At 40.5% G+C, this 10,852-nt stretch overlaps 1 protein-coding gene across 1 annotated transcript in view; it reads right to left on the reverse strand.

Moving 5' to 3' along the window:
- Window positions 1–10,852, reverse strand: part of enpp2l (ectonucleotide pyrophosphatase/phosphodiesterase 2-like) — a 28,592-nt gene that overhangs the window by 8,436 nt on the left and 9,304 nt on the right. The window contains exons 16-24 of the mRNA XM_076302044.1: window positions 10,669–10,744; window positions 10,484–10,571; window positions 10,131–10,300; window positions 8,892–8,937; window positions 8,650–8,789; window positions 6,646–6,781; window positions 6,088–6,165; window positions 4,255–4,387; window positions 3,695–3,848 (exon numbers count right to left, since the gene is read on the reverse strand). Of these exons, the coding sequence (XP_076158159.1) occupies window positions 3,695–3,848; window positions 4,255–4,387; window positions 6,088–6,165; window positions 6,646–6,781; window positions 8,650–8,789; window positions 8,892–8,937; window positions 10,131–10,300; window positions 10,484–10,571; window positions 10,669–10,744 (1,021 nt within the window). The remainder of the gene's footprint in view (window positions 1–3,694; window positions 3,849–4,254; window positions 4,388–6,087; window positions 6,166–6,645; window positions 6,782–8,649; window positions 8,790–8,891; window positions 8,938–10,130; window positions 10,301–10,483; window positions 10,572–10,668; window positions 10,745–10,852) is intronic.

The raw sequence follows: 10,852 nt of genomic DNA on the forward strand, positions 1-10,852 counted from the left end.
CAACTCCCTCTTCTCCCCCCTCTCTCTTAACTCTCCCTTTCTTGCCTTTTCTCTCTATAGTATAACACTATATAGTACCATTGATATACCATCATGACTTATAGTAATACTAATGTAACACCCACCAACGTAATAAACCACCGACATAATAAATTTTTTTTTTTTTCATGAACTCTCATGGCTTTTAAGGACCCGTGGGAACCCAACTGACCGTTCATTTGCACTGACCGTTCATTTGGTTTATTTGGTTCATTTGCACTATGCTTGCCATGTTATACCTTTTAGCAACATTCAGACACACAAACATGATGCTGCATCTTAACACATGGAGGTAAAAGGTCAAGTGTTCCTGCTGTCCATAAAAGATAACAGGACTGTCCCATGCTTCAGTTGATTGCCGAGAGTCGGCCAGTCATCTTGAGCGATGCTTGCCTTAAATGGAAATACTTATGCCGAAGTTTTCCTGTGTGCCCAGTAAATATTCAGTCGAGCACTTGTGATGTGATTTCTCGTCCAGGTTGACAGAAAAAAATAACTATGATTGATTCAAAAGTTAGGAGCATGTTCTTATCCACACAGCAACGCTCATGTCAGTTGACAAAAGACTATCAGGATCTATGGTCTTTCGGGCCCCTTATGTCAACTTCAAGGCAGTGCTGCCTGGAAGGCGCTAGTGTTAATCAAGGGTTATGGTAAGGGTTATGTTTAGGGTTAAGGTTAGGGTTTGGTGCCTTGAAGCCGACGGTGGCATCACTGCCTTTTAGTCAACGGTGTGGGCCCAAAAGACCATCAATTGACTATCAGAAGAATGTTCTTAACCACACATGGTAATGTCAGTTGATGAAAGACTATCAGGCCTATTTCCTTATTATGACCGCCACTTCGTTGCGCGGCGGTCATATAGGTTTAGTCAGATTTTTTATTTAATTTTTTTCGCATGTCCAAATTTCCGTCAAGGATTCCCGGGACACTGTAAGACCGGGGTACACGAAACTTGGTGGGCATGTAACCCCACATGGATAGCATGGAACCTCCTTTTTTCGTTTTGATCTGTAGCCCCCCCGCTGGACTGGACCCCTCGAAAGGAGGGTAGGGCAGACACAGTTTTCTGTGAATATCTCGAGAACCGTAGGGTTTAGGAGGACCATTTTTTTTATTGTATGTTGATCTCAAAGGGCCATGTCAACCCATTCCATAACCACTCATTTCATGTATAGCGCCACCTAGTCAAACACAAAAAAGTAAAAATGAGGTGTTGTAATCGCAGGTATCTGTGACCTAACATAGTCAAAACTGTACGAAATTGGAAGTGTAGGATCATTATGACACCCTCTGAATGCACGCCAAGTTTCGTGGAATTCCATTAATGGGGGGCCACACAATAAATTAATTTATGTTACTATACACAAACTGGCCTGTAGGTGGCCGGAGACAGTTTTCTGTGAATATCTCGAGAACCGTAGGGCCTAGGAGGTCCACTTTTTTTTTGTATGTTGGTCTTAAGGGGGCATGTCAACCTATCCCATTACCACTTATTTCATGTATAGCCACCTAGTTAAAAATTAAAAAGCAAAACATTAGGTGTTTTCATCACAATATCTCTGGCTGACATGGTCAAAACTGCACGAAATTGAAAGTGTAGGATCATTATGACACCCTCCGAATGCATGCCAAGTTTCGTGGACCTTCGTTCATGGGGGGCCTAACAATAATATAATTTATGTGTACATTTAGTGACCGTACACCAACAAGGATTCCCGGGACACTGAAAGACCGGGGTACACGAAACTTGGTGGGCATGTAACCCCACATGGATAGCATGGAACCATCGCTTTTCGTTTTGATCTGTAGCCCCCCCGCTGGACTGGACCCCCCGAAAGGAGGGTAGGGCAGACACAGTTTTCTGTGAATATCTTGAGAACTGTAGGGCCTAGGATGACAAATTTTTTTGAGTATGTTTGCCTCCAGGGGTCATGTAAACCCATTCCATATGCACACATGTGCATAAACAGATACACACGCACACACATACATTCACAGTAATCCTACGTATGACACATACTCACACAGTAGACATATATACGCATGCATGCACATGCACACACACAGGCACATAAACAGGCAAACGCACATGCACGCGCACACACCCACCCACACACACGCATAAACATAAACATGTACACACACACATGCACACAATTCAAGAATTTCTCAGAATTACGAACAGGCAAGATGGGGATGGGGTTGTATAAAATGTATATTACATGTGAAATCTATGAACTAATCATGTATTGGTACTTGTTGTCTAGCAGATACCAGTGAGAATTGAGTGTGCATAATGCAATTCAGTGAGACAGTTAGAATCATATTTGCCTTTCAGCGTGACTTATTTTTGTGGAAAACATGTGCTGGACTGGGCGGCGGTCATATTTTGTACCGCTCTGCGGTACATGTAGTTAATAAGTAAAGGTAGAAAGTAAAGGGCGGGGGTACAAAGCTTTATGGTCATGAGATTGGTTTAGATGGTGACAAGTGTTGATAGCAATAATTTTAGGGTTTCAAGACTATTTTTAGTTAGCCATGTGGCCCCTCTTGGCATTAAACAAAGGCACCCTGCCCTCCCCCAATGAAATGCTAATGTACTGGTTCCAAGGGCTATCAGATCCACAAGACAAAGGATGTTACCTTGCTATACTGAATCCATATGTCATGAAATGTAAATGTACACCTTCACACCTATGCATTCGTATCTGAATCAGCATGAGGAGAGATATCCTATACATCAGAAATATCACTTATAGAATGTTTCACAATACTTTTTACAATTAATAACATAATAGCATAATAACAATTACTTTCAGCGTTGACAACTATACCCTTACAATTGATAAAACAGATATAATTTCACTAAATCAGTGATTTATTACATTGATGTGCTGACATTGTATGACCTTTGTAAAATTCACCGTTATTTGACACATAAGGAGAAAGCCACCAACGCTATGTTTAAGGTAGAGCGGATTCATGTACCTTAAAGTTCATTACTGCCAGTAGTTTGCCAAAGGCTACAATCAACAAAATAGGCGAAAACCTGCTTTGTTGTTACACTGTAACTTGAAGAGAACTGTATCTTTACGAAAAAACTGAAATGATAATTCTAATAACTTAGATAACTTTAAATTGAGGTAGTTCAAATTAAATTGCAACCACCTTGAACGTATAGAAGCTTCAAAGTTCCTGACACTTGTTAAACACTTTCTAAACTTTTTAAAGACTTTCTAAACAAACAAACAATTTACCCCCAGAGCTGCTCCATCAGCCCCAAAGTCAACAAGTTAGTCAAACAGTTTAAACGTAAATTTAAACCCAAATGAAAATGAGATCTACCAAAAAAGTATGGAAGTAATTGCTTACAGCCTGATGAAACGCTGCTCTTTACAAAGTATAGTCAGAAATGTGCTATCTAACCATGTTTACTTGCAGAAAATCCAATGCCTTCAAAATGTAGCCTAATCCATCAGCGGCCGAATAAAGCCACAGCAGACGAGACTTCTCACAGGTAAAAGCAAGGCTTTGATCATCACTTGCAGAAAGGTTTGCAAAGAAAGTGGCAAGAGTATGCAGGCTAAGGCAACTTAAATTAGGTGCTCTGAATGATCTCCACCAATATAAGAACAAGTGATCAAGGACTCACATTGCAGCTCTCGTCGTTGTCTGGCCGGTGGGGCAGAATGAAGGAGAAGACCTTGAGTGGCCCCTCGCAGGCGTCTGCCGTCTGATTGACCTCGGCGCAGCTGGTGATAATGGCATAATAGTGTGTTGGGACTGGCACCGCATCCCCTGCATGCCTGCTCCAAAAACACAGGCAAAAGACACTGACTCCCACTCTCACACCCTTCCCTTCCAGATATGAAATATGACTGTCTGCTGGACAGCATAAATGCTTTAGGATGATTTTAAAACCTCTCTCATCTTAGTCTTAAAAGCATAATTCAACCATTTACTATTGAGTATCTGTATCAGTCTTTGACTGATGGTAACGACAGCATTCAGAATGTAATCCTGTTAAACGTCATTTTGAAATATCATTGTACTTTCTATCTCACATGAATTATTTATTACTATGAAGTGAGAGTTTTAGACTAAATCTACAGTACATCAACTACACTCTGAACACTGGTGACACGACACATGACTGATATTTTCTAGTCAATCCCGCTATGATATGGAAACGGTGAAATCTTTGCTGCTCACTCTCTGATCTTCTCCACGGTGTCTCGGAGCCCATCATAGTCATGGTCAAAAATGGGTCCAGCAACGACATTCGCTCCATTCAAGTCCTCTGTGTAGCGCCTCAGCAAGGTGTCTTGGAAGTAGCTCCAGATTTCTGAAGGAGAGAGGAACAATAGGGTAAAGACTGCACAGGGTACATTATCTACCTCTTTGGGCATGAGTCTCATACTAATACAAATACATTCCTTGTTTGTGAAGAGATACAGGCCATGGGTATTAAGGGTGTTGTTACTCTATGGCTGCTTTGATAGGGACAACAAGGAGGTGGCCATCAAGGCAGTGGTCTCTGCAGATCACCAGCCCCTCACACTCTCCACCACCGATGTGTATGTGGCACTGAGCAGGACTAATGCACGTAAGGTTGCTGGTCCTGATGGTATTCCCGGACAATACCTCCCTCTGTAACTGGATTCTGGACTTCCTAACCAATAGTCTGTTAGGTTAGATAATCACACCTCCTCAACCATCACCGTGAACACCGGCGTACCACAGGGATATGTACTGAGCCCTCTCCTCTACTCCCTCTTCACCTACGACTGTACACCTGTACATGGCTCTAACACCATTGTCAAGTTTGCAGATGACACTACGGTGATTGGTCTCATCAGCAACAACGATGAAACGGCCTACAGGGAGGAGGTCCAGCACCTAACATCGTGGTGCACTGACAACAACCTGGCTCTCAACACCAAAAAGACCAAAAAGCTCATTGTGGACTTCAGGAACTCTAAAGCTGGCACACACACCCCCATTCTCATCAACGGGACTGAGGTGGAGCGTGTCACCAGCTTCAAGTTCCTGGGTGTCCACATTTCTGAGGACCTCTCTTGGACCCTCAACACCTCTACCCTGATCAAGAAGGCTCACCAGCGTCTTTTCTTTCTGAGGAGACTAAAGAAGGTCCACCTTGTCTCTCCAGATCCTGGTGAACTTCTACCGCTGCACCATCGTAAGCATCCTCACCAACTGTGTCACAGTTTGGTATGGCAACTGCTCTGTCCACGACCGAAAACTGAACTGAAAACTGCCCAACGCATCACCGGTTCCTCACTCCCCTCTGTCGAGGCCGTCCAGGGCAAGCGATGCTTGCGAAAGGAGCACAGCATCATCAAAAACTATTCTCACCCCAACCACAGACTGTTCTCCCCACTACCCTCCGGGAGGCGTTACAGGTCTGGGATATTACGAACACAAAGTGTTTCACTTTTACAACATGGCTGTAGGCTAAACGTTTAACATGGGCTACACATGGCCTGTGTGGGATCATAAAATACCGGTAGGCTAACGAAAGGTGGTAAAGTATCATCATTATTTTACTGCTTACTACTTGTCTACTTGTCACGTCACTACTTGTTATTAGGTCTTGTGTCTATCCGGAAAAGGTGCTCCAGTGGTCACTGCACATAAAGCAATCTATTACTTGAGGCCTGGGAATTGCACTTGAAGTTATTCGGTTAGGCTGGGAGGGCTTACATTCTAGCATTTGTGTCTGTTTTGTGGCTGTCATACTTTTAAATGGCTTCGCAAGAAGTGTAAAGCACATAACCAACATTGCTGTCATCTTCTTTAAGAACCTCTCCAAATACGTCCTATAGACCTACTTTCCCGGAGGAGTGCTCAATTTCGGACAGCTCACGCACTACTGATACACACACACACACACACACACACACTCACATTCTCCCCGCCCACCTCATAATGACACTTACATCAGTCTGTGAGAACCTCAGACATCACAAATTAGGACACCAAGAAAAACCCAGACATGACAGTTACTAAAGCATGGATACTCACTCTTGAAGGCTTTGTACATTGGGGCGGTGTTGGTGATCAAAGATGCGTCATACTTGGCTTCAGGCGTGGTGGCAAATTCTGGGTTTGCAGGCACAAACACCAGATTATCAAATCAGATTACTAAAACTGTAGTCATAACAGTCCAGGACACAATGACTAAATGTAAATGTAGGACAGCATGAACTATTCAGTAAAGAATGTCTCTGCCAAAAACCTTCACAGTCACACATCCAAGTATTGTTTGGCAAAAGTACAGATCTAAGAATTTAGTCAGCTTAGTTATTACGGGTACAGACGGATTCTCTCCCTCAATTCACTGTACAGTATATTATAAATTTTTCTTGTATCAATTATCCTTAATTATTGTAAAAAAAAAGTGAGAGTGAGAGAGACAAAACTCACAAAGAAAGCTTTGACACCATTAGACAATCAGATGTTCATTCTTTGACACCTTTAGATGATCAGTCTACAAACACTCCCACCCCCTAGGGCACACACGCATATGCATGAAGACATGAAAGACAATTATTTATGATGACAAATCCCACCCAGACTGACCTGGCGGGTAGAGGAAGCCACTGGAGAGCTCAGACTCTTGAGAATAGGTTGAGCATGCCTGGCTGTTGCCCTGTGGGATGCGGACATCCGCCCTCACACAGTCGCTGACAGGCAGCGGAAGGGGCGTACTATCTGTCTGAAAGGGAGCATGAATCGCAAGCCATTAGAGCCGTGCAGATAAAAAGAGACTCAGACGGGCGTCTTTTTTTATTATGAGGTCGAAGCTTCATGACAAGAGTTCAAATTTGGTCAATGACAAATAACCACTCATCAACTAATGTTTAATTAAAAATTTTTTAGTGTAACTCACTGACACCGAGCAACTCAATAGTATGACTCACTGACGCCAACCCTCAACATGACCTCATCAACGGACAGCAATGCATGAGCTATGGTGTCTGTAATATTTTAAAAACACATCTATGCAATTCTCTGAAAGCCCAAAATGATGTCAGGAAAATGATGATGTTACCCAGCCATGCCTCAGCCTTTTTGGCTCTTGGCTCAATCTGAGTCTGTGGAGGCGGCAGATGGAAACTGACAATGAGAGCTGTAAGCGTGCAGACCAATAGAGCCAGGGAAATGTGTTTAGGTAGAACACAGAGAGAGAGAGACAGGGATAGAGATGGTGCCTAGATGCTCCTAAGGAGAATGGAAATTCTGATGTAGTTCTTCAGTTGTTGTAAATGTTTTTAGGAAGGGAAGTGCTTTGATAAACAAACTGTACTGCAAGGAAATACAGTTTCACAGAGCGATTTTTACATGTGATAAGCACAAGTCTCAATTGCACATAATACTTACAATAGGAGTGCAGTCTGAAGGGTAAAACATATTTCCTTTTTATACATATTAAATATTAAATATTTCCTGTTTTATTTAAAATATATGTAAGTTGTAAGTGATTTCTATATAGGAAAACATTACTCAAACTCAGTATCCAACATTATAAACATTCATAAAGGGTTATAAAGTAGTCATAATATTTTATATAAATCTATAACCATTCAAGAGTAGTTATGACTTCACTCGTAAAGCTTTACCATACTTTACTATAAACTCCTGTAGCTTGAACTACCAATGCATTATATAGCCTCTTTTACATCTTGACAATGGCAATGGGAAAAGTAGCTGTAATATGCACTGACATACTTCAAATTGTAAGGGCTTCTATAATAACATCATAACACTCTAGGAGTGCAGTTTATGTATTACTATGTCTAATCCTATAGACTTATGTCAGTCATTATGAGGCATTGTAATGTTATATAGGTGCTGGATTCAAAGAATTACTTTGCAAATACATCTATAATTTCAAGTCCATTTGGAAACTTAAGATAACATTTGTAGACAAAACAATGAAATGTTTTTGCTGGCGGTTTGCGGCCACTTATGCCGTTTCAAGGGAAGGCCCTAAATATCCATTTGACTAATCCTTTACCAGCAGAGAACACATCCACAGCAGAAATAACAAAACTACAACCACAGGAATTGTTCATCTTATCAGTGGACTTTAAAATACTATTTTAAACAATAGATCCAGTTCTCTGCTCGGTAGTGAGTACTACTACTCCATCTGCAGGTTGAAAGACACCAAAGAGACTTAATTGTGACTGGAACAGGCAGACAGGTGCTTCTCTTTTGTTTTTTTGTTTAACCGATAAGGGTGACCAAGGTGGCCTATCTGAGTCATTTATCAGCCATGTTTGTGTATTTAAATATAGTTTATTCATAGGCTGTTGATTTGGCTTTCAAATGTGGACCTTTGTGCTGGACCAAATGAACTTCCACCTGATCAAGCAGATGTGCTGGGCTATCATAGGTGCTCTTGTCAACCTAAAACCCAACAATATTACATAATGTGGGCAACAACAAATAACAAATGCTTTTTACAAGTTCAGAGTTTTCTCACTTGAACTGTACTTGATGGGCTTTACAGTTTAGTCTTGTATGATTACTGGAGGTTATGATGATTAGTTAAGGTGTAAAAGTTATGAAGAAGCTTACCTGTTTAGGAATAGTGAATGATGTCCACAAAGGCATAGCTAGCTCCTCACTGTATCCACTAACAAAGTCACCATGGTATAGGAGAAAATATTTGGTTTCGAACATAGCAGCAGGGCGACCATAAGGTAGATGTATGCTGTCTGAGGAGAGGGCGAAGTCACTCAGAAAACACATTAATTACACACGTACATTTAAGTCACACTACAGTGGAAGTCAGTAAAGACAGTTAGATTGAAACTCACCATCAACTGCTGGACTGAATCTCTGGCTATTTTCCTCCACTTTGTTCTAGAAAAAAGTATAATGTCATGCAACATACATCTGTGTAAAACAAATTGTAATTAAAGCGCTAATGATCCTTTGTGCAGTATATACTGTATGTATCTAATCAGATTGCTACATAAATTACCATTACTTTCTTATACAACCCTAAATCAAAAAAAGTTGGGATGTTGTGTAAAATGGGAATAAAAACAGAATGATCTGCAAATCTTGTAAACTCATATTTAGTTACCAAAAGGACACTGACAACATATCAAATGTTGAAAATGACAAAGTTGACTACCGGTATTTCATGGAAAATGTATGTTAAATTTTAAATTTGCTACCACATTTCAAAAAAAGTTGGGACGGGGGATAACAAAAGCACAGTGGTAAACATTCCCTTTCCCAACTTTTTTTGAAACATGTTGCTGACATGAAATTCAAAATTATCATATCATTTTACATGAAATAGTCAACATTTTCATTTTAAATGTTGTCTATGTCCTTTTTGCTGCTAAATGGGTTTACAAGACTTGTATATTACTTAACTTTGATACATAGGCCTAACTGTCATGTTTTAAGATCTCCCAGGCATGCATATTTGAAAATATGTTTAAATCAGTGGATATGGCAACCATTAAAAAAACAAACATTAAATTGTTTTATCAATGTATTTAAAAAAACATGGCTTGGACTAAAGTGGATTGAAGCACATATTTAAAAACAAGCAGTCCCTCATAAAGAGATTCATAATAAGAACACCTCCATCACCACCTACAGGTTGGTTGAGAGCCTTGCAGCTGAAATACTGTGGTATATAGTTCTCCCAGAAATAAAGCAGTGGGATTAAAATGTTTTCAGTCATTCATGTCTAAACACATGTTTATTTCTGAATGAAATCTGTAAACACTTGTGGGTGTTGGTTTACACTGTTTTTTTATGAATGAATGGGGGTATTTTAATTCAGGTTGTGTGTTTATTCTATCTGCCTACATGTTTCCATGTTTCCGTGTGTGTGTGTGTGTGTGTGTGTGTGTGTGTGTGTGTGTGTTTGTATGTGTGTGTGTGTGTGTGTGTGTGTACAGTATGTGTATGGTGGGGGTGGTGGCAGAGAGAGAGAGAGAGAGAGAGATTTTGCTTATGTTTGCTTATAGCCTACAAGTGTGTCCAAGAGTGTTTGATACGTACTGAAACACACTTTTACCACACTCACTGACCTCATCGTCACAGCTGCAGCCCAGGTCATAAACGGCAGCGGAGGCAGGATCTAAGTCGGAAGGGGCAGTCACCTCCTCCGGCATAATGGGAGTGTGTGATGGGTTTCGTAAAATGGCATTTAGACTGCCATGAGTCCCATTGTTGGGTGCAGGAGTTAATCCAAGAAGATCTGGAAATACAGTACCATTTCGTCACTACCACAGGACAAATAAAACTGACTTGTAAAAATGTTTGCGCAAAATTCTGGGGTTTTGTGGATGAATATGAGGTAACTGATGATAGGGTAAAAGACCAGTGCTATGGCAAACGATAGAACAAGAGAACTTCACAAGTAAAAAACAATTCAGCTCACCACACATGACATTGTAGAGTTCAATGTTTTCAAAAACTGGCACCTTTGTCTTGAACTTGAAGCTAGGTCCATAGCCCATAAAGATTGTCTGTGGTTTGGAAAAAAGAAGTTTTAACATTTTCCAAGTTTACATTCACAAACAATGATTTTTTTATAAAATAGGTAGAGGAAAGAAAAACCAGTACCTGCATACTATTTATCTTATTATCAAAGCCATGGTCTCCAAAAAACCCACATAATCCCTTTGGCTCTCGAAATTTGCTAAAAGGGAGAAAAAAGTGTCACCTATAATTAACTAATTATGGAAATAACGAGAATGAATTAAAATCATAATATATTTTCAATTTATTTAATGTATCATTACAACAA

The sequence above is a fragment of the Alosa pseudoharengus genome, unplaced genomic scaffold (assembly GCF_046254945.1).
Source record: "Alosa pseudoharengus isolate Yale_2024_CS ecotype anadromous, Long Island Sound unplaced genomic scaffold, YU_APseudo_1.1 YU_APseudo_1.1_scf_23, whole genome shotgun sequence".
NCBI classification, from domain to species: Eukaryota; Metazoa; Chordata; class Actinopteri; order Clupeiformes; family Clupeidae; genus Alosa; species Alosa pseudoharengus.